Source organism: Ovis aries, chromosome 13 (assembly GCF_016772045.2).
Source record: "Ovis aries strain OAR_USU_Benz2616 breed Rambouillet chromosome 13, ARS-UI_Ramb_v3.0, whole genome shotgun sequence".
NCBI classification, from domain to species: Eukaryota; Metazoa; Chordata; class Mammalia; order Artiodactyla; family Bovidae; genus Ovis; species Ovis aries.
In genome coordinates, this window is record NC_056066.1 from 25,628,323 (window position 1) to 25,652,531 (window position 24,209).

At 42.6% G+C, this 24,209-nt stretch overlaps 2 protein-coding genes and 1 pseudogene across 3 annotated transcripts in view; all 3 read left to right on the plus strand.

Moving 5' to 3' along the window:
* The window catches only part of GPR158 (G protein-coupled receptor 158), a 303,778-nt gene extending 298,417 nt beyond the window's left edge, over positions 1 to 5,361 (plus strand). For both annotated transcript variants that reach the window (XM_004014228.6, XM_042230540.2), the window contains 2 exons: positions 17 to 163; positions 901 to 5,361. In XM_004014228.6, coding sequence (XP_004014277.2) covers positions 17 to 163; positions 901 to 2,376 — 1,623 coding nt within the window. In that variant the 3' untranslated portion in view covers positions 2,377 to 5,361. The remainder of the gene's footprint in view (positions 1 to 16; positions 164 to 900) is intronic.
* Positions 5,362 to 20,241: 14,880 nt separating this feature from the next.
* On the plus strand, positions 20,242 to 21,364 carry LOC105605799 (protein argonaute-1-like; annotated as a pseudogene).
* Positions 21,365 to 21,578: 214 nt separating this feature from the next.
* LOC101103383 (heterogeneous nuclear ribonucleoproteins A2/B1-like) lies at positions 21,579 to 22,637 on the plus strand. The gene has a single exon (XM_042230373.1). It carries the CDS (start codon positions 21,579 to 21,581, stop codon positions 22,635 to 22,637), a length of 1,059 nt encoding a protein of 352 aa, XP_042086307.1.
* The last annotated feature ends 1,572 nt before the right edge of the window (positions 22,638 to 24,209 follow it).

The window sequence follows — 24,209 nt, forward strand, 5'->3', positions numbered from 1 at the left end:
TGAATCTCTGTTGCAGTTTTCACATTCAAGCAATAACCCACGAGATGACATTGCAACGGAAGCATACGAAGATGAGCTAGACATGGGCCGATCTGGATCCTACCTGAACAGCAGTATCAATTCAGCCTGGAGTGAGCACAGCTTGGATCCAGAAGACATTCGGGTAACACCAGCATGTCTACGTTTCTGTTTTAGATTAGGCCCATTCGTATGTCATACATGTGTGGGCAGGTGTTCATGTGTTCTTTGTGTTATAGAACTTATGTGATTATGTAAGGACTGAAGGCATCACATGCAGAGTTTATCCAATTCTGAAACATAGAATCACAGTATAAGTTAGACCACACAGGCCAGTCTTGATCATCTTAACTGACTTAAGCCGCCATGATGATAAACTGGTTATATGTCCCATGACAATGGTTTATGAGATCTTGCTGATGGGAAGGTAAATAGACCTGTGAGCAGAGAGTGTGGATTATTTAAAATAATCTGTGACAGTATGTCAGCATTTGGAGGAAGAAGATGCTTTAGTATTTGATGGTCAGTTGTACAGTAAAAACCTAATCTAACATTAGGTGTAATTTTATCAATGGCTCCATGATGCTTCCAGTATTATTCAGGAATAAGTTTTTATCAGTAGATAACAGGCTGTGTTTTGTCATGGTCTAGGCTCAGCCTGGTCCATGCAGTTCACAAGTGCAGAAGCAAGTGCAGAATGCAGGGGTTCAGGTCCTAAAGTTCAGACGCTCTGTGAAACAAGATACAGAGGAGTCAGGAGAAAGTTGAGGAGCAGAGATATTCGGAAGAGCTCCGTGTATGGACTTCACATTACAGTAGGGGTTATTAGCTGGCTGAAATACTACATCCCCCATCACTTTGAATCTGCTCTTATTCTGGCAGGATGAGCTGAAGAAACTCTACGCCCAGTTGGAAATCTATAAGAGGAAGAAGATGATCACGAATAATCCCCACCTTCAGAAAAAGCGGTGCTCCAAGAAGGGCTTAGGCCGTTCCATCATGAGGCGAATCACCGAGATCCCAGAGACGGTCAGCCGGCAGTGCTCCAAGGAGGACAAGGATGCTGGGGAGCATGGCTCGGCTAAGGGGTCCAGTGCAGGCAGGAAGAACCCCCAGGAGGCTGCGGGTGGTGCTGGGAAGCCCAAGGAGGAGTCCCTGCGGAACCGGGTCTTCTCGCTCAAGAAATCGCACAGCACCTATGAGCATGTGCGGGAGCAACCAGGTGGCCCGGGCAGCCCGCCCGCCCAGAGCCAGGAGGAGGAGGAGGCTACAGACAACTCTGTGCTGGGATCTCCGGTGGGAGCGAACCGATCCCGACCCCTGCAAGAGGACAGCCAGGCCGTGTCCACTGAGTCTGTGCCTCTGGTGTGTAAGTCGGCCAGTGCCCACAACCTCAGCTCGGAGAAGAAGCCGGGGCCCACCCGCACGTCAGTATTACAGAAGTCCCTTAGCGTCATTGCCAGTGCCAAGGAGAAAACGCTTGGATTGGCTGGGAAAACCCAGGCAGCCTGCATGGAGGAGCGGGCCAAAGCCCAGAAAGCTCTGCCCAGAGAGAAAGAGACAAACAGAAAATACTCCAATTCAGATAATGCAGAGACTCAAGACTCTGCCCTGCCAAACTACAGTCATTCTGAGGAGCCACGAAAACCCCAGAAATTGGGGATTATGAAGCAACAAAAGGCCAACCCCTCCACTGCCAATTCAGACCTGAGCCCAGGCGCCACCCAGATGAAGGACAACTTTGACATTGGGGAAGTGTGCCCCTGGGAGATCTATGACCTGGCCCCCGGACCTGGGCCTTTGGATTCGAAAGTTCAAAAGCACGTGTCGATTGCAGCTTCTGAAATGGAGAAAAACCCAACTTTTTCCTTAAAGGAGAAATCTCATCCCAAGCCTAAGGCAGCTGACCTGTGTCAGCAGTCCAATCTGAAGAGCGTAGACAAGGCTGAGGTGTGTCCTTGGGAGAGCCAAGGTCAGTCCCTCTTTGAAGAGAAGAATTTGATGTCTAAGACTCAGGTTCCCCTGGGAAGAGCTCAAGGTGAGAACAGTGGCCAGCATTGTGCAAACGGTGTGTGTGCTGGGCAGTGTGAAGAACTGCCTCCCAAAGCTATAGCATCAAAAGTGGAGAATGAAAACCTCAACCAACTAGGAGAGCAGGAGAAAAAGACATCTTCCTCTGAGCGAAATGTGCCTGACTCCCATAATTCAAGTAATAACTTTCAGCCACCTTTAATGTCACGAGCTGAGGTGTGTCCCTGGGAGTTTGAGACCCCAGATAAACCAAATGCTGAAAGAAGTGTAGCTTTCCCTGCCTCTTCTGCTTTAAGTGCAAATAAGATAGCAGGGCCTCGAAAGTAAGAGGTCTGGGGTACTTTTAAAGTGTAGCATCCCCAGAAAGAAAAGGAGAAGGAAGAAATGCTGAATTTGATATAAGACAGAAGATACAAGGATCAGAAATACCCATGGAGTATTGGTCAGTCGGGGGAAATGGGGAAAGACAGGGATGAAAGAGGGTGTAGGGAGACTGGCTTCAGTGGAGAAGTTAGATTGGCCAGGAAGGTCTTTCCCCAGGGTACACTGGGAAAATTCTTATACTTTAGTATGTTTGGGGGAAGTAGACATCAATGTCTGCCCCTGATCAATACGTATCCTTGGGACTTGGAAGATCCCAAGCAAAGCAAACCAGAAGACACAGAAGAGGTACAAGATTTTCAAAGGAGAAGAAGGTATCGATGTCTATGCCCCAAATTCTAAGTAGCTGACTAAAAAGAACTTACTTTACCTATTTAACCTTGATAGCACTGCTAACTTAATGCATCCAAAAATCCCTTTTATATTAATGATGGCTCTCATTTTCTTATCAATGTCTGTTTCAGTACCTTGTTGTGTCTCATATTCAAGCATTCCAGATTGTATAATTTTTGCAAATAACTTTGATATTATGTGACACAACACATTTATGCAATCAGCCGCTACTCAATTGTTATTGCAACTTACAGAAATACCTGCTATCTATCACCTTTAGTTGATTCTTGAAGTACAGTAAGCTTTCTTTGGCTTGGAAGCCATAATTGTTATGATAAAAAACCTTTTAGTTTGGGCTGTGATTTATATATTGTGAATTTGGATTTGACTCTATGATTTCACATCATGGTTTGTTATACTGTCTTCATCAGGGTCTTTTTTTAAATACAAGTTGAGTGAGTTGTTTTGCACTTTTCCTGTGAGGACACAGAAGCTTTATTAATATTGGAGATCAAGTGGTCCTTCTTAGTCACATGTCTCAATAAGTTAAGGACAACTTATCTATTGTTTGTTCAAAGTCAGAGATAGATAATGCCTTCATTCCAATTAATTGTCCCTCTTAACAGTATTTCATATTTAGCAGCATTTTGTAAGAAAGGAAGACGCTAAGAGTGAGAAAAATATACTGTGCATTGTTCTTACCATTGGAAAGGGAAGCCTCTAGGAATGACAAGAGAATTCCTGGACTTCAGAGCCAGGGAATTTGCCTTGAAAACAAAGAAAGAAAGGGAGCTCCCGTTAGCACTTTCAAGGGATTATATTTTTAAAGAGAGAAAATTATTATAGCATCAAGATCATAATATGGATATATTTTTATTATGCATACTAAATATATAATATTTTAAATTACCTTAAACTACTTATTCTCATAAACTCTTATTCATTACTTCAGGCAGGGGTAGAACTTGCTGGCTCGAATCCCAAAGAAGTTTATAACCAGAGCTACTCAAAGCCTATGAGGCAGTGTGGGTACTTCATTCCTCCAAGCCCTGGAAAACTTCCAAGTCCTGCAAATGGCCTAGGTGAGCTACCAGGCTCAACATTTCATATGTCAGGTTTATTTGCAAGGTGAAACAGCCCCCACCCCCTAAAGCGTACTTCATAAAATGCATTGCATTCCACACTGATCACCTGGCATGGAAATCCGAAGCTGCTTATTTAGCCCTACTGGTGTGATCATGCAAAGAGATTCCATCGCAAAGCTCAGTCTCATTTTCTTTTAAGATGAATCACTTGAAAATAGAACCCTGACTTCCTTTCTCTCACACTAGACACTAAAGCACTATGGCTTGTTCGGCTAGGACATTCACAGCCTAAGTAACTGTTTTTTTCATTTTTCTGAGCAGCAAGGAGAAACATGCTAGGGGGATAGAAGATGAGAAAAGGGAATCCAAAAGTGGATACAGGGCTGTTCTTAGGAGTACTACACTCAGTGGAAGAAGAAAACCAGAAATTCTTCTTATCCATCATGAGAAATTTCTCAGTGTTTTGTCTTCAGGGTTAACAGGCATTTCCCCATTTTGCAAAGCTGTGCATAGATCTTCCTCACCCATTTGCTTGCTTCATGCATTACTCAGGATGGTGGGGAAGGTTTGAAGAGATATAGAAATTCTATCTGTTCGTGGTTTCTTCATGCATTTCCTTCTCCCCTCCCTTTTCAATCAAAGCCTATCTACTGAGTGACCTTGAAATATGACTTCAGGGTACCAAGTTGTGAATTTGGTTCAGAGCATCCAGACCCACCTACTTTTTTCATTTATATCCAAGATCTGTTAGCACTTTATTGACTTTTTCAGAAATAAGCAGTCAGGCATCAGTGACTTTTCATTGCACTTCAGGATGACCCTGCTAGAGATGTGGCCTAAAGAAGACTTGCCAGGTTCTACCTTAGTACAGTCCATAGATTCTCCTCCACCAGCATCAATCAACGAGAGCACCTGGGGCATTCCCCTAGCCTTTCATTGCTATCACTTATGACCAAGAGAAGCTTAAACCTGCAACCCTTAAGGTTATTTTCCCAGATTGATAACAGTAAGCAAGTGAAGAAACTCTATGAAGTTCACAAACATTTGCTAGGTTGTCCTTCTCAGTGCATGTTCAGGCTGCATCCTGTCCTTGTTTTTAAGCCAGGGTTTATAAATAAGTAGATTTATACCAATCTTAATAGAACTGTATATTTTATGCAAGAGTTCAATGCTTTACGACTTGAATTATAACCCAGCCCATTGTAAACTTTGGTGGCCATATGGATTTGACACTTGACAGTTCTCTTGTATTTGCTTCCTAGGTTTCTGCATGCAAGTGATGACAGGTAGGACTGAAAAAACACTGCCTTTTGACTTCTAGCATTTAGCAACCCAGAGTTGTAGAGTCAATAAAACTGTCAGTCTCTTCACTTAATCTGTGGTTCTTCTGAAACTATTATCTGAAACCTACAGCATCTCATCATAAAATATTTGGTAAATTTATGTTGTGATGTGTTACAGCATGTAAATACTTATAACTTCTCTGCAATAAAACATATTTATATGAAAGCGATTTGGGATGATTTGTGTGTTCATCTATCAAAAGTCGAATGTATTTCACCTCACTGACTTTAGGAGGAATTTTGTATATCTTGGGCTTTGGTACACTTATGCACACATATCCCCACCTTACCTACCTATAGGAATGTATGATTAGCCAAATGTGACCTCAGACCTGCGGGTAATCATCTGAAGCCAGTAATACCTGTTAGGACTAATGGTTTTGACTTAAGAACACTCTTGCCAGATGGAAACTAATTCAGATAACTTTTAAAATGTTTTTAAAGATTTTTTTGATGTTGCCCATTTTTAAAGTTTTTATTGAATTTGTTATATTTAATATTGCTTCCATTTTTATGTTTTGGTTTTTTGGCCACCAGGCAGTTGGGATCTTAACTCCTCACATGTAGGATCTTGGCTCCCCAGCCAGGGATCAAACCTGCACCCACTGCAGTGGAAGTACAGAATTTTAACCACAGGACCACCAAAAGTCCCTCAGCTGCCTTTTTTTAAATTGAGGTATCAGTTCAGTTCAGTTCAGTCGCTCAGTCGTGTCCGACTCTTTGTGACCCCATGAATCGCAGCATGCCAGGCCTCCCTGTCTATCACCAACTCCCAGAGTTCACTCAGATTCATGCCCATCGAGTCAGTGATGCCATCCAGCCATCTCATCCTCTGTCATCTCCTTCTCCTTCTGCCCCCAATCCCTCCCAGCATCAGGGTCTTTTCCAGTGAGTCAACTCTTCGCATGAGGCGGCCAAAGTACTAGAGTTTCAGCTTTAGCGTTATTCCTTCCAAAGAAATTCCAGGGCTGATCTCCTTCAGAATGGACTGGTTGGATCTCCTTGCAGTCCAAGGGACACTCAAGTCTTCTCCAGCACTACAGTTCAAAAGCATCAATTCTTCGGCGCTCAGCCTTCTTCACAGTCCAACTCTCACATCCATACACGACTACTGGAAAAACCATAGCCTTGACTAGATGGACCTTAGTCGGCAAAGTAATGTCTCTGCTTTTGAATATGCTATCTAGGTTGGTCATAAAAATTGAGGTATAGTTGATTCATAATGTTGTGTTAGTTTCTGGTATACGGCAAAGTGATGTATCTATATATCTACATATAGATATATATGGGCTTCCCTGGTAGCTCAGTGATGAAGAATCTGCCTGTATTGCAGGAGACACAGGAGTCCTGGGTTCGATCCCTGGGTCAGGAAGATCCCCTGGAGAAGGGAATGGTAACCCACTCCAGTATTCTTGCCTGGAGAATCCCATGGGGAGAGGAGCCTGGCGGGCTACAGTCCACGGGGTTGCAAGAGTCGGATATGACTGAGCACGTGTGCAGAGCCAGAAATAGATCAGTTCATTTCAGTCGCTCAGTCGTGTCTGACTCTTTGCAACCCCATGGACTGCAGCACGCCAGGCTTCCCTGTCCATCACCAACTGCCAGAGCCTACTCAAACTCAGGTCGATCACGTCAGTGATGCCATCCAACCATCTCATCCTCTGTTGTCCCTCTACCCACCCTCTCAATCTTTCCCAGCATCAGGGTCTTTTCCAGTGAGTCAGTTCTTCACATCAGATGGCCAGAGTATTGGAGTTTCAGCTTCAGCATCAGTCCTTCCAATGAATATTCAGGACTGATCTCCTTTAGGATTGACTGGTTAGATCTCCTTATATTCCAAGGGACTCTCAAGAGTCTTCTCCAAAACCACAGTTCAAAAGCATCAGTCTTCAGCCCTCAGCTTTCTTTATGGCCCAACTCTCACATCCACATATTACTACTGGAAAAAACCATAGCTTTGACTAGACAGACCTTTGTTGGCAAAGCAATGTTTCTGGTTTTTAACATGTTGTCTAGGTTGGTCATAATTTTGCTTCCAAGGAGCAAGTATCTTTTAATTTCATGGCTGCAGTCACCATCTGAAGTGATTTTGGAGCCCCCCAAAATACTCTCACTGTTTCCATTGTTTCTGTATCTATTTGCCATGAAGTGATGGGACTGAATGCCATGATCTTAGTTTTCTGAATGTTGAGGTTTAAGCCAACTTTTTCACTCTCCTTTCACTTCCATCACAAAGCTCTTTAGTTCTTCTCTTTCTGTCATAAGGATGGTGTCATCTGTGTATCTGAGCGTATTGATATTTCTTCCAGCAATCTTGATTCTAGCTTGTGCTTGATTCACTCCAGCATTTCACATGATGTACTCTGCATATATGTTAAATAATCAGCATGATAATATATAGCCCTGACATACTCCTTTCCCGATTCGGAACCAGTCTGTTGTTCCCTGTCCTATTCTAACTGTTACTTCTTGACCTGAATACAAATTTCTCAGGAGGCAGTTCAGGTGGTCTGGCATTCCTATCTCTTTAAGAATTTTCCACATTTTGTTGTGATCCACACAGTCAAAGGCTTTGGCATTGTCAATAAAGCAAAAGTAGATGTTTTTCTGGAACTCTCTTGCTTTTTCGATGATCCAGTATATGTTGGCAATTTGATCTCTGGTTCCTCTTCCTTTTCTAAATCCAGCTTGAACATCTGGAAGTTCACGGTTCATGTACTGTTGAAGCCTGGCTTGGAGAATTTCGAGCATTACTTTGCTAGCATGTGAGATGAGTGCAATTGTGTGGTACAGAAATAGATAGATAGATAATATACATATTATAATATTCTTTTCCACTATGGTTTATTACAGGATACTGAATATATTTCCCTGTTCAGCTACCTTTTTAAATTTACTCAACAAACCTACCAGGCGATCTGCTAAGTAATGATGATGATCTTCAAATGAACAAGAGCTCTAATAACACTCAGATCCATAAGAATATCCCTGTCCCTGCTATGGTAATACACAGGAGAGTGTGTCTAAGTCTTGGAGCCAAGACTGGTTTAATAGGGAGGCAATATTCACCAGGCTGAAATTTTGCAAAGTCATCAGGTATAAAAGGAAAGAATTAAGGCTAGAAAAATAATGGTGCACAACCTTGCTCACCTTGCTTCAGATTAACTACAATTGTATCCCTTAGTACTGGGAACTCTCACAGAGCTTTAAATGGGGTGTAATCAAGTCACATATTAGAAGGGATAGTTAGAGAGTCTGGGATTGACATGGACACACTGCTATATTTAAAATGGGTAATCGACAAGGACCTACTGTATAGCACAGGGAACTCTGCTCAATGTTATGTGGCAGCCTGGATGGGAGGGGAATTTAGGGGAGAATGCATGTATATGTATGTTTGAGTCCCTTCGCTGTTCACCTGAAACTGTCCCAACATTTTTAATTGGCTATATTTGAATACAAAATGTTTTTAAAAATTTTAAAAGAGGAGGCGGTCCTAAGATGGCGGAGGAATAGGATGGGAAGACCACTTTCTCCCCCACAAATTCATCAAAAGAACATTTGAACGCTGAGTAAATTCCACAAAACAGCTTCTGAATGCCAGCAGAGGACATCAGGCACCCAGAAAAGCAGGCCATGGTCTTCGAAAGGAGGTAGGAGAAAATATAAAACAAAAAGACAGAAGAAGTAGGGATGGAGCTCCGTCCCGGGAAAGGAGTCTTAAAAGAGAGAGAAGTTTTCAAACACCAGGAAACCCTCTCACTGCCGAGTCTGTGGCGAACCTTGGAACCACAGAGGGCAACATAACCAGGAGGAAAAATAAATAATTAAAACGCACAGATTATGTGCCCAACAGTAACTTCCCCAGTGGAGAAACAGTGCAGACGCCTGCACCTGCCACTAGCAAGCGGGGCCTGGGCAGGGAGGCACAGGCTGCATTGCCTAGAGTAAGGACCGGGCCTGAGTGCCCCGAGGGCAATCAGGGAACTAACTTGGGCTGGCAAACCAGACTGTGGGATAGCTACCATGCAAAAAGCCCTAACCTAAGACACCGTCAGGCCCGCTCACAGAACAAAGGACTGAACAGAGCTAGCCGGCTGCAGACCATCACCCTCTGGTGACAGGCAGGCAGAGCCTGAAGGGAGCAATCGCGGCCCCAGAGAGGCATTATCTACCAAACTGCAAGCAGGCTTCATTGCTAACTAAGACTTCTTGGGGTTCTGGATGGTTAACATCCACCTCAGAAGGTGTGCTGGTTGTACACCCAGAAAACCAAGCAGCAGGGATGGGGGAGGCGATAAATCGCAGTGACCACGCTCGCCAAACACTTGGTCACCTGAGCTGCTCAGACCTGGGAAGGGGACAAAACACAGGCCCAACCAAGTCTGGGTCTCTGAGGACTACCAGAGTGCCTGAACCTGAGCGTCTTAGACCTGGGAGGTGCATACACCCCATGGCCAGCCTCAGACAGTTCGTGGCAGAGCAACCTAGAGCCTAAGCAGTGTAGACAGGGAAAGCACACACGCCGTGAGCAGGGGCAAACCCAGTGTGGCCGAGACACTGCGAGCACACGCCAGTGTTATCTCTTTGCAGCGTCCCTTCCTCCCCACAGCACGACTGAACAAGTGAGCATAAAAAACACCGCCCCCTTGTGTCAGGGTGGAAATCAGACACTGAAGAGACCAGCAAACAGAAGATAAAACAGACGGAACTGCCTTGAAAGTGACAGGCGCAATAGATTAAAACCCTGTAGTTAGTACTGACTACATAGGAAGGGGCCTATAGATCTTGAGAAATATACGCTGGATCAAGGAACTATCCAAAAATGAACTGACCCCACACTGCCCACAAGAACACCAGAGAAAGTCCTAGATATATTTTTACTATCATTCTTTATTTTTTTTAATTTTTAAAAAAATTTTAAGTCCTCTATTACTCCTTTAATTTTCATTTTGTAACCTACTATTACTTTGCAAAAATAAAAGAGAGGGAGAGATCCTATTTCTTAAAGAAAACTTCATATATATATATTTTATAATTTTTGTGACTTTTTTTCCCTTTAATATTGTATGTTTGAAAATCCAACCTCTACTCTAGATTTTTAATCTTTGCTTTTTGGTTATTTGTTACCAATTTTGTACCTTTAAGAACCCAATCTTCAGTACCCATTTTTACTTGGGAGCGAGATTACTGGCTTGACTGCTCTCGCCCCTTTTAGACTCTCCTTTTTTACCACCAGGTCGCCTCTATCTCCTCCCTCCCCCTTCTCTTCTCTACCCAACTCTGTGAATCTCTTTGTGTGTTCCAGACTATGGAGAACACTTAGGGAACTGATTACTGGCTGGATCTGTCTCTCTCCTTTTGATTCTCCCCCTTTATACTCCTGGTCCACTGTAGTACTTTTGCCTGGAAAATCCCATGGATGGAGGAGCCTAGAAGGCTGCAGTCCATGAGGTCGTTGAGGGTCGGACACGACTGAGTGACTTCACTTTCACTTTTCACTTTCATGCATTGGAGAAGGAAATGGCAACCCACTCCAGTGTTCTTGCCTGGAGAATCCCAGGGACGGGGGAGCCTGGTGGACTGCCATCTATGGGGTCGCACAGAGTCAGACATGACTGAATTGACTTAGCAGTAGTAGCAGCATACTCCTGGTCACCTCTGTCTCCTTCCACCCTCTTCTCTTCTCTGTATAACTCCGTGAACATCTCTGAGTGGTCCAGACTCTGGAGCACACATAAGGAAGTGATTACTGGCTAGCTTGCTCTCTCCTCTTTTGATTCCACCTCATCTCATTCAGGTCACCTCTATCTCCCTCCTCCCTCTTCTCTTCTCCATGTAACTCTGTGAACCTCTCTGGGTATCCCTCACTGTGGAGAAACTTTTCATCTTTTATCAACGGTGCTGTATGGATGGAGAAGTCTTGAGGCTACTGTAAAAATAAGACTGAAAACCAGAAGCAGGAGGCTTAAGTCCAAATCCTGAGAAAACCATAGAACTCCTGACTCCAGGGAACTTTAATCAACAGGAGCTCATCAAATGCCTACATACCTACACTGAAACCAAGCACCACCCAAGGGCCAACAAGTTCCAGAGCAAGACATACCACTCAAATTCTTCAGCAACACAGGAATACAGCCCTGAGCTTCAATATACACACTGCCCAAAGTTACTCCAAACCTACTGACATCTCATAACTCATTACCGGACACTTCATTGCACTCCAGAAAGAAGAAATCCAGCCCCACCCACCAGAACACCTACACAAGTTTCCCTAACCAGGAAACCTTGACAAGCCACCCATACAACCCCACCCACAGCAAGGAAACTCCACAATAAAGAGAACTCCACAAACTGCCAGAATACGGAAAGGCCCAAACACAGCAATATAAACGATGAAGAGACAGAGGAATACCCAGCAGGTAAAGGAACAGGATAAATGCCCACCAAACCAAACAAAAGAGGAAGAGATAGGGAATCTACCTGATAAATAATTCTGAATAATGATAGTGAAAATGATCCAAAATCTTGAAATCAAAATGGAATCACAGATAAACAGCCTGGAGACAAGGATTGAGACGATGCAAGAAAGGTTTAACAAGGAGCTAGAAGAAATAAAAAAGAGTCAATGTATAATGAATAATGCAATAAATGAGGTCAAAAACACTCTGGAGGGAACAAATAGTAGAATAATGGAGGCACAAGATAGGATTAGTGAGGTAGAAGATAGAATGGTAGAAATAAATGAATCAGAGAGGAAAAAAGAAAAACAAGTTAAAAGAAATGAGGAGAATCTCAGAGACCTCTGGGACAATGTTAAATGCCCCAACATTCGAATCATAGGACTCCCAGAAGAAGAAGACAAAAAGAAAGACCATGAGAAAATACTTGAGGAGATAATAGTTGAAAACTTCCTTAAAATGGGGAAGGAAATAATCACCCAAGTCCAAGAAACCGAGAGAGTCCCACACAGGATAAACCCAAGGCGAAACACCCCAGGACACATATTAATCAAATTAACAAAGATCAAACACAAAGAACAAATATTAAAAGCAGCAAGGGAAAAACAACAAAGAACACACAAGGGGATTCCCATAAGATAACAGCTGATCTTTCAGTAGAAACTCTTCAGGCCAGGAGGGAATGGCAGGACCTACTTAAAGTGATGAAAGAAAATAACCTACAGCCCAGATTACTGTACCCAGCAAGGATCTCATTCAAATATGAAGGAGAAATCAACAGTTTTGCAGACAAGCAAAAGCTGACAGAATTCAGCACCACCAAACCAGCTCTCCAACAAATGCTAAAGGATCTTCTCTAGACAGGAAACACAAAAAGGGTGTATAAACTCGAACCCAAAACAATAAAGTAAATGGCAATGGGGTCATACTTATCAATAATTACCTTAAACATAAATGGGTTGAATGCCCCAACCAAAAGACAAAGACTGGCTGAATGGATACAAAAAAAGACCCCTATATATGTTGTCTACAAGGGACCCACCTCAAAACAAGGGACACATACAGACTGAAAGTGAAGGGCTGGAAAACGATATCCCATGCAAATAGAGACCAAAAAAAAGCAGGAGTAGCAATACTATCAGATAGCAATACTATCAATACTATCAGATAAAATAGACTTTAAAACAAAGGCTGTGAAAAGAGACAAAGAAGGGCTCTACATAATGATCAAAGGATCAATCCAAGAAGATATAAGAATTATAAATATATATGCACCCAACATAGGAGCACCGCAATATGTAAGACAAATGCTAACAAGTATGAAAGGGGAAATTAACAATAACACAATAAGAGTGGGAGACTTTAATACCCCACTCACACCTATGGATAGATCAGCTAAACAGAAAATTAACAAGGAAACACAAACTTTAAATGATACAATAGACTAGTTAGACCTAATTGATATCTATAGGACATTTCACCCCCAAACAATGAATTTCACCTTTTTCTCAAGTGCACACAGAACCTTCTCCAGGATAGATCACATCCTGGGCCATAAATCTAGCCTTGATAAATTTTAAAAAAAAATTGAAATCATTCCAAGCATCTTTTCTGACCACAATGCAGTAAGATTAGATCTCAATTACAGGAGAAAAACTATTAAAAATTCCAACATATGGAGGCTGAACAACACACTGCTGAATAACCAACAAATCACAGAACAAATAAAAAAAGAAATCAAAATATGCATAGAAATGAATGAAAATGAAAACACAACAACCCAAAACCTGTGGGACACTATAAAAGAAGTGCTAAGGGGAAGGTTCATAGCAATACAGGCATACCTCAAGAAACAAGAAAAAAGTCAAATAAATAACCTAACTCTACACCTAAAGCAACTAGAAAAGGAAGAAATGAAGAACCCCAGGGTAGTAGAAGGAAAGAAATCTTAAAAATTAGGGCAGAAATAAATGCAAAAGAAACAAAAGAGACCACAGCAAAAATCAACAAGCCCAAAAGCTTGTTCTTTGAGAGAATAAATAAAATTGACAAACCATTAGCCAGACTCATCAATAAACAAAGGGAGAAAAATCAAGTCAATAAAATTAGAAATGAAAATGGAGAGATCACAACAGACAACACAGAAATACAAAGGATCATAAGAGACTACTATCAGCAATTACATGCCAATAAAATGGACAACTTGGAGGAAATGGACAAATTCTTAGAAAAGTACAACTTTCCAAAACTAAACCAGGAAGAAATAGAAAATCTTAACAGACCCATCACAAGCATGGAAATTGAAACTGTAATCTGAAATCTTCTAGCAAACAAAAGCCCAGGTCCAGACAGCTTCACAGCTAAATTCTACCAAAAATTTAGAGAAGAGCTAACACCTATCCTATTCAAACTCTTCCAGAAAATTGCAGAGGAAGGTAAACTTCCAAACTCATTCTATAAGGCCACCATCACCCTAATACCAAAACCTGACAAAGATGCCACGAAAAAAGAAAACTACAGGCCAATATCACTGATGAACATAGACGCAAAAATCCTCAACAAAATTCTAGCAATCAGAATCCAACAACACATTTAAAAAATCATACATCATGACCAACTGGGCTTTATCGCAGGGATGAAAGGATTTTTCAACATGTGCAAATCAATCAATGTAATACACCACATTAACAAATTGAAAAATAAAAGCCATATGATTATCTCAATAGATGCAGAGAAAGCCTTTGACAAAATTCAACATCCACTTATGATAAAAACTCTCCAGAAAGCAGGAATAGAAGGAACATGCCTCAACATAATAAAAGCTAAATATGACAAAGCCACAGCAAATATTATCCTCAATGGTGAAAAATTGAAAGCATTTCCCCTAAAGTCAGGAACAAGACAAGGGCGCCCACTTTCACCACTACTATTCAACATAGTTTTGGCCACAGCAATCAGAGCAGAAAAAGAAATAAAAGGAATCCAAATTGGAAAAGAAAAAGTAAAACTCTCACTGTTGGCAGATGACATGATCCTCTACATAGAAAACCCTAAAGACTCCACCAGAAAATTACTAGAGCTATTCAATGAATATAGTAAAGTTGCAGGATATAAAATCAACACACAGAAATCACTTGCATTCCTATACACTAATAATGAGAAAATAGAAAGAGAAATTAAGGAAACAATTCCATTCACCAATGCAACGAAAAGAACAAAATACTTAGGAATATATATACCTAAAGAAACAAAGGACCTATATATAGAAAACTATAAAACACTGCTGAAAGAAATCAAAGAGAGCACTAATAGACGGAGAAATATATCCTGTTAATGGATTGGAAGAATCAATATAGTGAAAATGAGTATACTACACAAAGCAATCCATAGATTCAATGCAATCCTTACGAACAGCTGTGAAAAGAAGAGAGGCGAAAAACAAAGGAGAAAAGGAAAGATATAAGCATCTGAATGCAGAGTTCCAAAGAATAGCAAGAAGAGATAACCAAGCCTTCTTCAGCGATCAGTGCAAAGAAATAGAGGAAAACAACAGAATGGGAAAGACTAGAGATCTCTTCAAGAAAAATAGAGATACCAAGGGAAAATTTCATGCAAAGAAGGTCTCGATAGAGGACAGAAATGGTATGGACTTAACAGAAGCAGAAGATATTAAGAAGAGATGGCAAGAATACACAGAAGAACTGTACAAAAAAGATCTTCACGACCCAGATAATCACGATGGCCTGATCACTCATCTAGAGCCAGACATCCTGGAATGTAAAGTCAAGTGGGCCTTAGAAAGCATCACTATGAACAAAGCTAGTGGAGGTGATGGCATCCAGTGGAGCTATTTCAAATCCTGAAAGATGATGCTGTGAAATGCTGTACTCAATAGGCCAGCAAATTTTGAAAACTCAGCAGTGGCTGCAGGACTGGAAAAGATCAGTTTTCATTCCAATCCCAAAGAAAGGCAATGCCAAAGACTGCTCAAACTACTGCACAATTGCACTCATTTCACATGCTAGTAAAATAATGCTCAAAATTCTCCAAGCCAGGCTTCAGCAATACGTGAACTGTGAACTTCCAGATGTTCAAGCTGGTTTTAGAAAAGGCAGAGGAACCAGAGATCCAATTGCCAACATCCGCTGGATCATGGAAAAGCAAGAGAGTTCCAGAAAACATCTATTTCTGCTTTATTGACTATGCCAAAGCCTTTGACTGTGTGGATCACAATCAACTGTGGAAAATTCTGAAAGAGATGGCAATAACAGACCACCTGACCTGCCTCTTGAGAAGTCTGTATGCAGGTCAGGAAGCAACAGTTAGAACTGGACATGGAACAACAGACTAGTTTCAAATAGGAAAAGGAGTACATCAAGGCTGTATATTGTCACCCTGCTTATTTAACTTATATGCAGAGTACATCATGAGAAACGCTGGACTGAAAGAAACACAAGCTGGAATTAAGATTGCCAGGAGAAATATCAATAACCTCAGATATGCAGATGAAACCACCCTTATGGCAGAAAGTGAAGAGAAGCTAAAAAGCCTCTTGATGAAAGTGAAAGAGGAGAGTGAAAAAGTTGGCTTAAAGCTCAACATTCAGAAAACGAAGATCATGGCATCTGGTCCCATCACTTCTTGGGAAATAGATAGGGAAACAGTGGAAACAGTGTCAGACTTTATTTTGGGGGGCTCCAAAATCACTGCAGATGGTGATTGCAGCCATGAAATTAAAAGACGCTTACTCCTTGGAAGGAAAGTTATGAGCAACCTAGATAGTATATTCAAAAGCAGAGATATTACTTTGCTGACTAAGGTCTGTCTAGTCAAGGCTATGGTTTTTCCTGTGGTCATGTGTGGATGTGAGAGTTGGACTGTGAAGAAGGCTGAGCGCCAAAGAATTGATGCTTTTGAACTGTGGTGTTTGAGAAGATTCTTGAGAGTCTCTTGGACTGCAAGGAGATCCAACCAGTCCATTCTGAAGGAGATCAGCCCTGGGATTTCTTTGGAAGGAATGATGCTAAAGCTGAAGCTCCAGTACTTTGGCCACCTTATGCGAAAAGTTGACTCATTGGAAAAGACCCTGATGCTGGGAGGGATTAGGGGCAGGAGGATAAAGGGACGACAGAGGATGAGATGGCTGGATGGCATCACCGACTCGATGGACGTGAGTCTGAGTGAACTCTGGGAGTTGTTGATGGACAGGAAGGCCTGGCATGCTGTGATTCATAGGGTCGCAAAGCGTTGGACACGACTGAGTGACTGAACTGAACTGAATCAAGCTACCAACGGTATTTCTCACAGAGCTAGAACAAATAATTTCACAATTTGTATGGAAATACAAAAAACCTCTAATAGCCAAAGCAATATTGAGAAAGAAGAATGGAACTGGAGGGATCAACCTGCCTGACTTCAGGCTCTACTACAAAGCCACAGTCATCAAGACAGTATGGTACTGGCACAAAGACAGAAATATAGATCAATGGAACAAAATAGAAAGCCCAGAGATAAATCCATGCACCTATGTACACCTTATCTTTGAGAAAGGAGGCAAGAATATACAAGGTAGAAAAGACAATCTCTTTAACAAGTGATGCTGGGAAAACAGGTCAACCACTTGTAAAAGAATGAAACTAGAACACTTTCTAACACAGCACACAAAAATAAACTCAAAATGGATTAAAGATCTAAACGTAAGACTAGAAACTATAAAACTCCTAGAGAAGAACATAGGCAAAACACTCTCCGACATAAATCACAGCAGGATCCTCTATGACCCACCTCTCAGAATATTGGAAATAAAAGCAAAAATAAACAAATGGGACCTAATTAAAATTAAAAGCTTCTCCACAACAAAGGAAACAATAAGCAAGGTGAAAAGACAGCCTTCAGAATGGGAGAAAATAATAGCAAATGAAGCAACTGACAAACAACTAACCTCAAAAATATACAAGCAACTCCTGTAGCTCAATTCCAGAAAAATAAACAACCCAATCAAAAAATGGGCCAAAGAACTAAACAGACATTTCTCCAAAGAAGACATGCAGATGGCTAACAAACACACGAAAAGATCTCAGCATCACTCATTATCAGAGAAATGCAAATCAAAACCACAATGAGGTACCATTTCACACCAGTCAGAATGGCAGTGATCCAAAAGTCTACAAGCAATAAATGCTGGAGAGGGTGTGGAGAAAATGTAACCCTCTTACACTGTTGGTGGGAATGCAAACTAGTACAGCCATTATGGAGAACAGTGTGGAGATTCCTTAAAAAACTGGAAATAGAACTGCCATATGACCCAGCAATCCCACTGCTGGGCATACACACCGAGGAAACCAGAATTGAAAGAGACACGTGTACTCCAATGTTCATCGCCACACTGTTTATAATAGCCAGGACATGGAAACAACCTAGATGTCCATCAGCAGACGAATGGATAAGAAAGCGGTGGTACATATACACAATGGAGTATTACTCAGCCATTAAAAAGAATACATTTGAATCAGTTCTAATGAGGTGGATGGAACTGGAGCCAATTATACAGAGTGAAGTAAGCCAGAAAGAAAAACACCAATACAGTATACTAATGCATATATATGGAATTTAGAAAGATGGTAATGATAACTCTGTATGCGAGACAGCAAAAGAGACACAGATGTATAGAACAGTCTTTTGGACTCTGTGGGAGAGGGCGAGGGTGGGATGATTTGGGAGAATGACATTGAAACTTATATAATATAATATGTGAAACGAATTGCCAGTCCAGGTTCGATGCATGATACAGGATGCTCGGGGCTGGTGCACTGGGGTGACCCAGAGGGATGGGATGGGGAGGGAGATGGGGGAGGGAGATGGGAGAGGGGTTCAGGATGGGGAACTCGTGTGCACCCATGGCAGATTCATGTTGATGTATGGCAAAGCCAATACAATATTGTAAAGTAATTAGCCTCCAATTAAAATAAATAAATTTATATTTTAAAAAATTTTAATAAAAAATTTAAAAGAAAGAAATGATGTGACCCCCATTTATAGGGAGAAGCCCAGAAATGTCCTGAAGTGGGATGAGATTAGAGGCAGGTGGATCAGTTAGACTGTTTGAAGAGTTGAGGGCCTAAGGAGGAGAGAGGGGAAAAAAAGGTTATTTCATCAAAATAGCATCTTCCAGTGGGTTTGGTGGTGGTGGTTTAGTCATTAAGTCGTGTCTGACTCTTTGCGACCCCATGGACTGTAGCCTTTCAGGCTTCTCTGTCCATGGGATTTTCTAGGCAAGAACACTGGAGTGGGTTGCCATTTCCTTCTCCAGGGGATCTTCCCCATCTGGGATCAAACCTGGATTTCCTGCATTGCAGGTGGATTCTTTACCAACTGAGCTACCAAGGAAGCCATTCCAATGGATTTACGGTTATGTTATAGGAAGCTCAAAAAATTAGAGTAATTAGATATGTCAAGTATAAATGTTCCTTCTAAGTTTGTTTACTTTTTGGATAATTTCAAATGTTTTCAAAGCCCTCTTTGAAGATCAGTGAACCTCAGTATCCTCTGCTCATGAGAAAATCTAGATGCCAGGTTCATGCTACAGGAAACCTTGTTACTGAACTGGGCTGGGAAAGGAGCAAAGGGCTTGCCTAGACGGAGACAAATTCCTGCCTGGACGTTGCAGGCTCTGAAGCAGCTCCAGAAAGAAGCAGGTGTGGCAGGCAGTCAGGGGAGGAAGCTGGATCCACCCTCTGCCTGGATCACCTTTCCTTTAAATGGCTCCTGTGTGGCCTTTTCCTATCTCTGTATACCATTGTGTATATTCGGTATACTCTCGGTAGTTACATGTAGGATCAGTGGTTTCAGGTCTTCATACGTTATATGTTGTACAGTATATATTATATACTATATACATATGTTGGCGGTGCTGGGTTTTCGTTGCTGCATGTGGGCTTTCCCTAGTTGCAGCGATCGTGGGCTACTCTCTAGTTGCAGTGTGTGGGCTTCTCATTGAGGTGTTTTCTCTTGTTGCAGAACATGGGCTCTAGGGTACTCAGGTTTCAATAGCTGTGGCTCACAGGCTCTAGAGCACAGACTCAGTATTTGTGCTTGGGCTTAGTTGCCCCACAGCAAGTGAAATCTTCCCAGACCAGGGATCAAATCTGTGTCCTCTGCATTGGTAGGTGGGTTCTTAACCACTGGGCAACCACGGAAGTCCAGGTTTCCGGTCTTTGGATGATTCTAAAGAGCTTAAGATAAAAGCCATCGGGGATTAACAAGTCATGGATGTCAAGACTACTTATGTGATAAGGAAGAAGGAGCCTTTGCAGTGTTTATTGGGAGTGCTTAGTTGATGGCTGTATTATTTTTCTTATACACCATGATAGTCTTGACTTTTTTGTGTTCTAAATTTAGAAACTTTTTGTTTAAAAAACTTATCCAAGAGGACTATTCCTATCACAGACGAACTTTGTCACCAAAGAGGAATCACGTCAAACTCTTGTTCTAAAGCAATGCAAGGCGGGGGGAGCTGCTGCAGGCTCTGCGGCAGCGGCGGCAACGGAAGCTGAGGGGGAGGCGGCGCGAGTGGCCGGGCTTGGGGTGGGCAGCCGAGCCCGGCCGGGAGCCCAGGCAGCAAACGTGCAGGGTACCTAGGCCCCTTACGCTGGACTCCACAGTCTCCGGGCCGCCTGATCTCCCCACGGGTATATGCGATGGAAGCGGGACCCTCGGGAGCAGCTGCCGGCGCCTACCTGCCCCCCTGCAGCAGGTGTTCCAGGCACCTCGCCGGCCTGGCATTGGCACTGTGGGGAAACCAATCAAGCTCCTGGCCAATAACTTTGAAGTGGACATCCCTAAGATTGACATCTATCACTACGAAGTGGATATCAAGCCAGATAAGTGTCCTCGCAGAGTCAACCGGGAAGTGGTGGAATACACGGTCCAGCATTTCAAGCCTCAGATATTTGGTGACCGCAAGCCCGTGTATGATGGAAAGAAGAACATTTACACTGTCACAGCACTGCCCATTGGCAATGAATGGGTTGACTTTGAGGTGACAATCCCTGGGGAAGGGAAGGATCGAATCTTCAAGGTCTCCATCAAGTGGCTGGCCATTGTGAGCTGACTCATGAAGCTTTGGTCAGTGGCCAGATCCCTGTTCCCCTGGAGTCTGTGCAAGCTCTGGATGTAGCCATGAGGCACTGGCATCCATGAGGTACACCCCTGTGGGCTGCTCCTTCTTCTCACCCCCTGAGGGCTACCACCACCCGCTGGGGGATGGGCGCGAGGTGTGGCTCGGCTTTCACCAGTCTGTGCGCCCTGCCATGTGGAAGATGATGCTCAACATTGATGTCTCAGCCACTGCCTTCTACAAGGCACAGCCAGTGATTGAGTTCATGTGTGAGGTGCTCAACATCAGGAACATAGACGAGTAGCCAAAGCCCTCACGGACTCTCAGCGTGTGTGCTTCACCAAGATCAAGGGCCTGAAGGTGGAAGTGACCCACTGTGGACAAATGAAGAGGAAATACCGCGTGTGTAATGTTACCCGCCGCCCTGCCAGCCATCAGACGTTTCCTCTGCAGCTGGAGAGTGGACAGACTGTGGAGTGCACAGTGGCCCAGTATTTCAAGCAGAAATGTAACCTACAGCTCAAGTATCCCCACCTGCCTTGCCTGCAAGTTGGCCAGGAACAAAAGCATACCTACCTGCCCCCAGAGGAACATTGAAAGATGCTCAAGACTGATTCGAGGGCTCCAGAGGCAGCGGCTCTGGAGGTCTGAGCCGCATCACCGACTGCCTGTGGAGGTTCCTAGACCTGACGCTCCTGGAGCAGTAGAGGGCCTCACCCCGCAGTAGAGACCTGCTGGGTCTCTGTTCATCCCGCGAGATCTCACGATAACCTCGGCTACTGGAAATATGGCTGCAGCGAGTGAACCCGCGATGGAAAAAACTGTGAAATCTGTTCCTGTGAAGAGGGAAAAGAAAGAAAACGAACAAATCCGTAAACTCTTCACTGGTGGCTTGAGCTCTGACACCACAGAAGAAAGGCTGAAGAACTACTACCAGCAGTGGGGAGAACTCACAGACTGTGTGGTCATAGGGGGCCTTGCCAGTCAAAAATCGAGAGGGTTTGGTTTTGTTACTTTCTCCTCCATGGCTGAGGTGGAGGCAGCCATGGCGGCCAGACCTCATTCCGTTGATGGGAGAGTGGTTGACCCCAAACGTGCTGTTGCGAGAGAGAAATCTGAAAAACAGGGGTCGCTTGTCACTGTGAAGAAGCTGTTCGTTGGTGGAATTAAGGAAGATACCGAGGAGCATCATCTTAGAGAGTACTTTGAGAAATATGGAAAAATCGATGCCATTGAGATCATTACTGATAGGCAGTCAGGCAAGAAAAGAGGCTTTGGATTTGTGATTTTTGATGACTATGATCCCGTGGATAAGATAGTGTTGCAGAAATACCATACCATCAATGGTCATCGTGCAGATGTCGGGAAAGCTTTGTCGAGACAGGAAACGCAGGAAATTCGAGGTTCTAGAAGGAGAAAAGGAGGTCCTTTTGGTTTTAGTGTTTCTTCTAGTGGGGGTGGAAATTTAGGACGAGGGCCAGGAACTAAATTTACAGGAGAAGCTGATGGATATGGAAATGGTCCCGGATCTAGGGATGGCTGTCATGGGTATGGAGGAGGACCTGGAGGTGGGAATTTTGGAGGTTACCCTTGTTATGGAGGTGGGAATTTTGGAGGTTACCCTTGTTATGGAGGAGGAGGTGGAGAATATGGTGGTCGAGGTCCTGGGTATGGCAACCAGTGGGAATTCTCTGGAGGTGGTTATGGCAATAATTTTGGAAATTACGACCAGCAACCTTCTAATTATGGCCCAATGAGGAATGGAATCTTTGGTGTTGGCAGGAACATAGCAGCCCCATACGGTGGAGAAAATTATGGCCCAAGAGGCAATGGAGGAAGTGGGGGCTATGGAGGGGGAAATGGGTATTGAGCTTCTTCCTGTTTGCCCTGGGCTTCACTGTCTGAATAGCAGAGGATGAGAGCCCAGACATAACAGAACGGTTTCCAGTTATTGAAATAAAGACATTAAGAAAACTCTTATCTCAGCCATGAATAAATACTTAGTGATGTGTCAGAAGACCTCAGAGCAGGTTCAAAGAGTCATTTTTGTGAATGGACTGGATTATTTAAGAACATTACCTTCCTGTATTGGAAAAATTGTGAAAAAAAACTGACTTTGAGACAGTTTCCTAGCTTCTTAATTGTTTCTTTCTAGTGAGTATAGAAGTATTCCTTCTTTGATAATGTTAAATGTGTAAGTTTCAGGTGACATGTGAAACCTTTTAAATGGTTTTTTTCTCAAAGTTTTGAAACTATTAGCCAGAATCAGCACAATAGACAGAATCTTGTTCCTTTAAAATTTTGTGTCTGTAGAGTTAAGAAGCAGTTGTATTTTATGATTTAATAAAATAATTCTAAAAGAAAAAAAAGCAATACAAGTTAGTTAAGATTTTCTTTATTATTATAGCATAATCCATCCTTTCCCACTTGAATAGTTACCAGTACAGAAATAATGTCTTTCTAATTTTGTTTATTTTCTCTTTAAACATTTGTTTCTTGGAAAGTACAAGGGAACACTTAGAATGCATTCTATGCTTTAATTCAGTATTAACTGGTCAGAAGGCAGATAATGGAGAATCTGAATTGGTTTTCAGTTTCTCTTTCTTCCTCTACGATGTAAATATAATACTTTGCCAGAAATAAAACTCTGTGATGGAATGAAAATGGAAAAGGAGGGATAAATATAGGAATAGTCTGTGTTACACAACCATCATATTCCTAGAAAGAAAAATAAGTTAAATATGAAAATAGCAAGTTCATGACAGATTTTATAGAACATGCTTCCATTTCCATTCAAACAGCAATAGAAAAGGGGAAAAATACCCTCTTTGCAGGATTGTAAGCCCAGTTTTCCCTCTAGTATACCATGGCATTTTATTCCTTCATGCATTTTTAGTCTTACTGTTTCAGTTCAGTTCAGTTCAGTTGCCCAGTCATGTCTGACTCTTTGCAACCCCATGGACTGCAGCACACCAGGCTTCCCTGTCCATCACCAACTCCTGGAGCTTACTCAAACTCATGTCCATTGAGTCGGTGATGCCAACTCATCCTCTGTTATCCCCTTCTCCTCCCTCCCTCAGTCTTTCCCAGCATCAGGGTCTTTGCCAATGAGTCAGTTCTTCACATCAGTGGCCAAAGTATTGGAGTTTCAGCTTTAGCATCAGTCCTTCCAATGAATATTCAGGACTAATTTCCTTTAGGATTGATTGGTTGGATCTCCTTACAGTCCAAGGGACTCTCAAGATCTTCTCCAACACCACAGTTCAAGAGCATCAATTCTTCAGCCCTCAGCTTTCTTTATGGTCCAACTCTCACATCCATATATTACTACTGGAAAAAACATAGCTTTGGCTAGATGGATCTTTGTTGGCAAAGCAGTGTCTCTGCTTTTTTTTTTTTTAATTTTTAAAATTTTTATTTTTACTTTATTTTGCTTTACAAT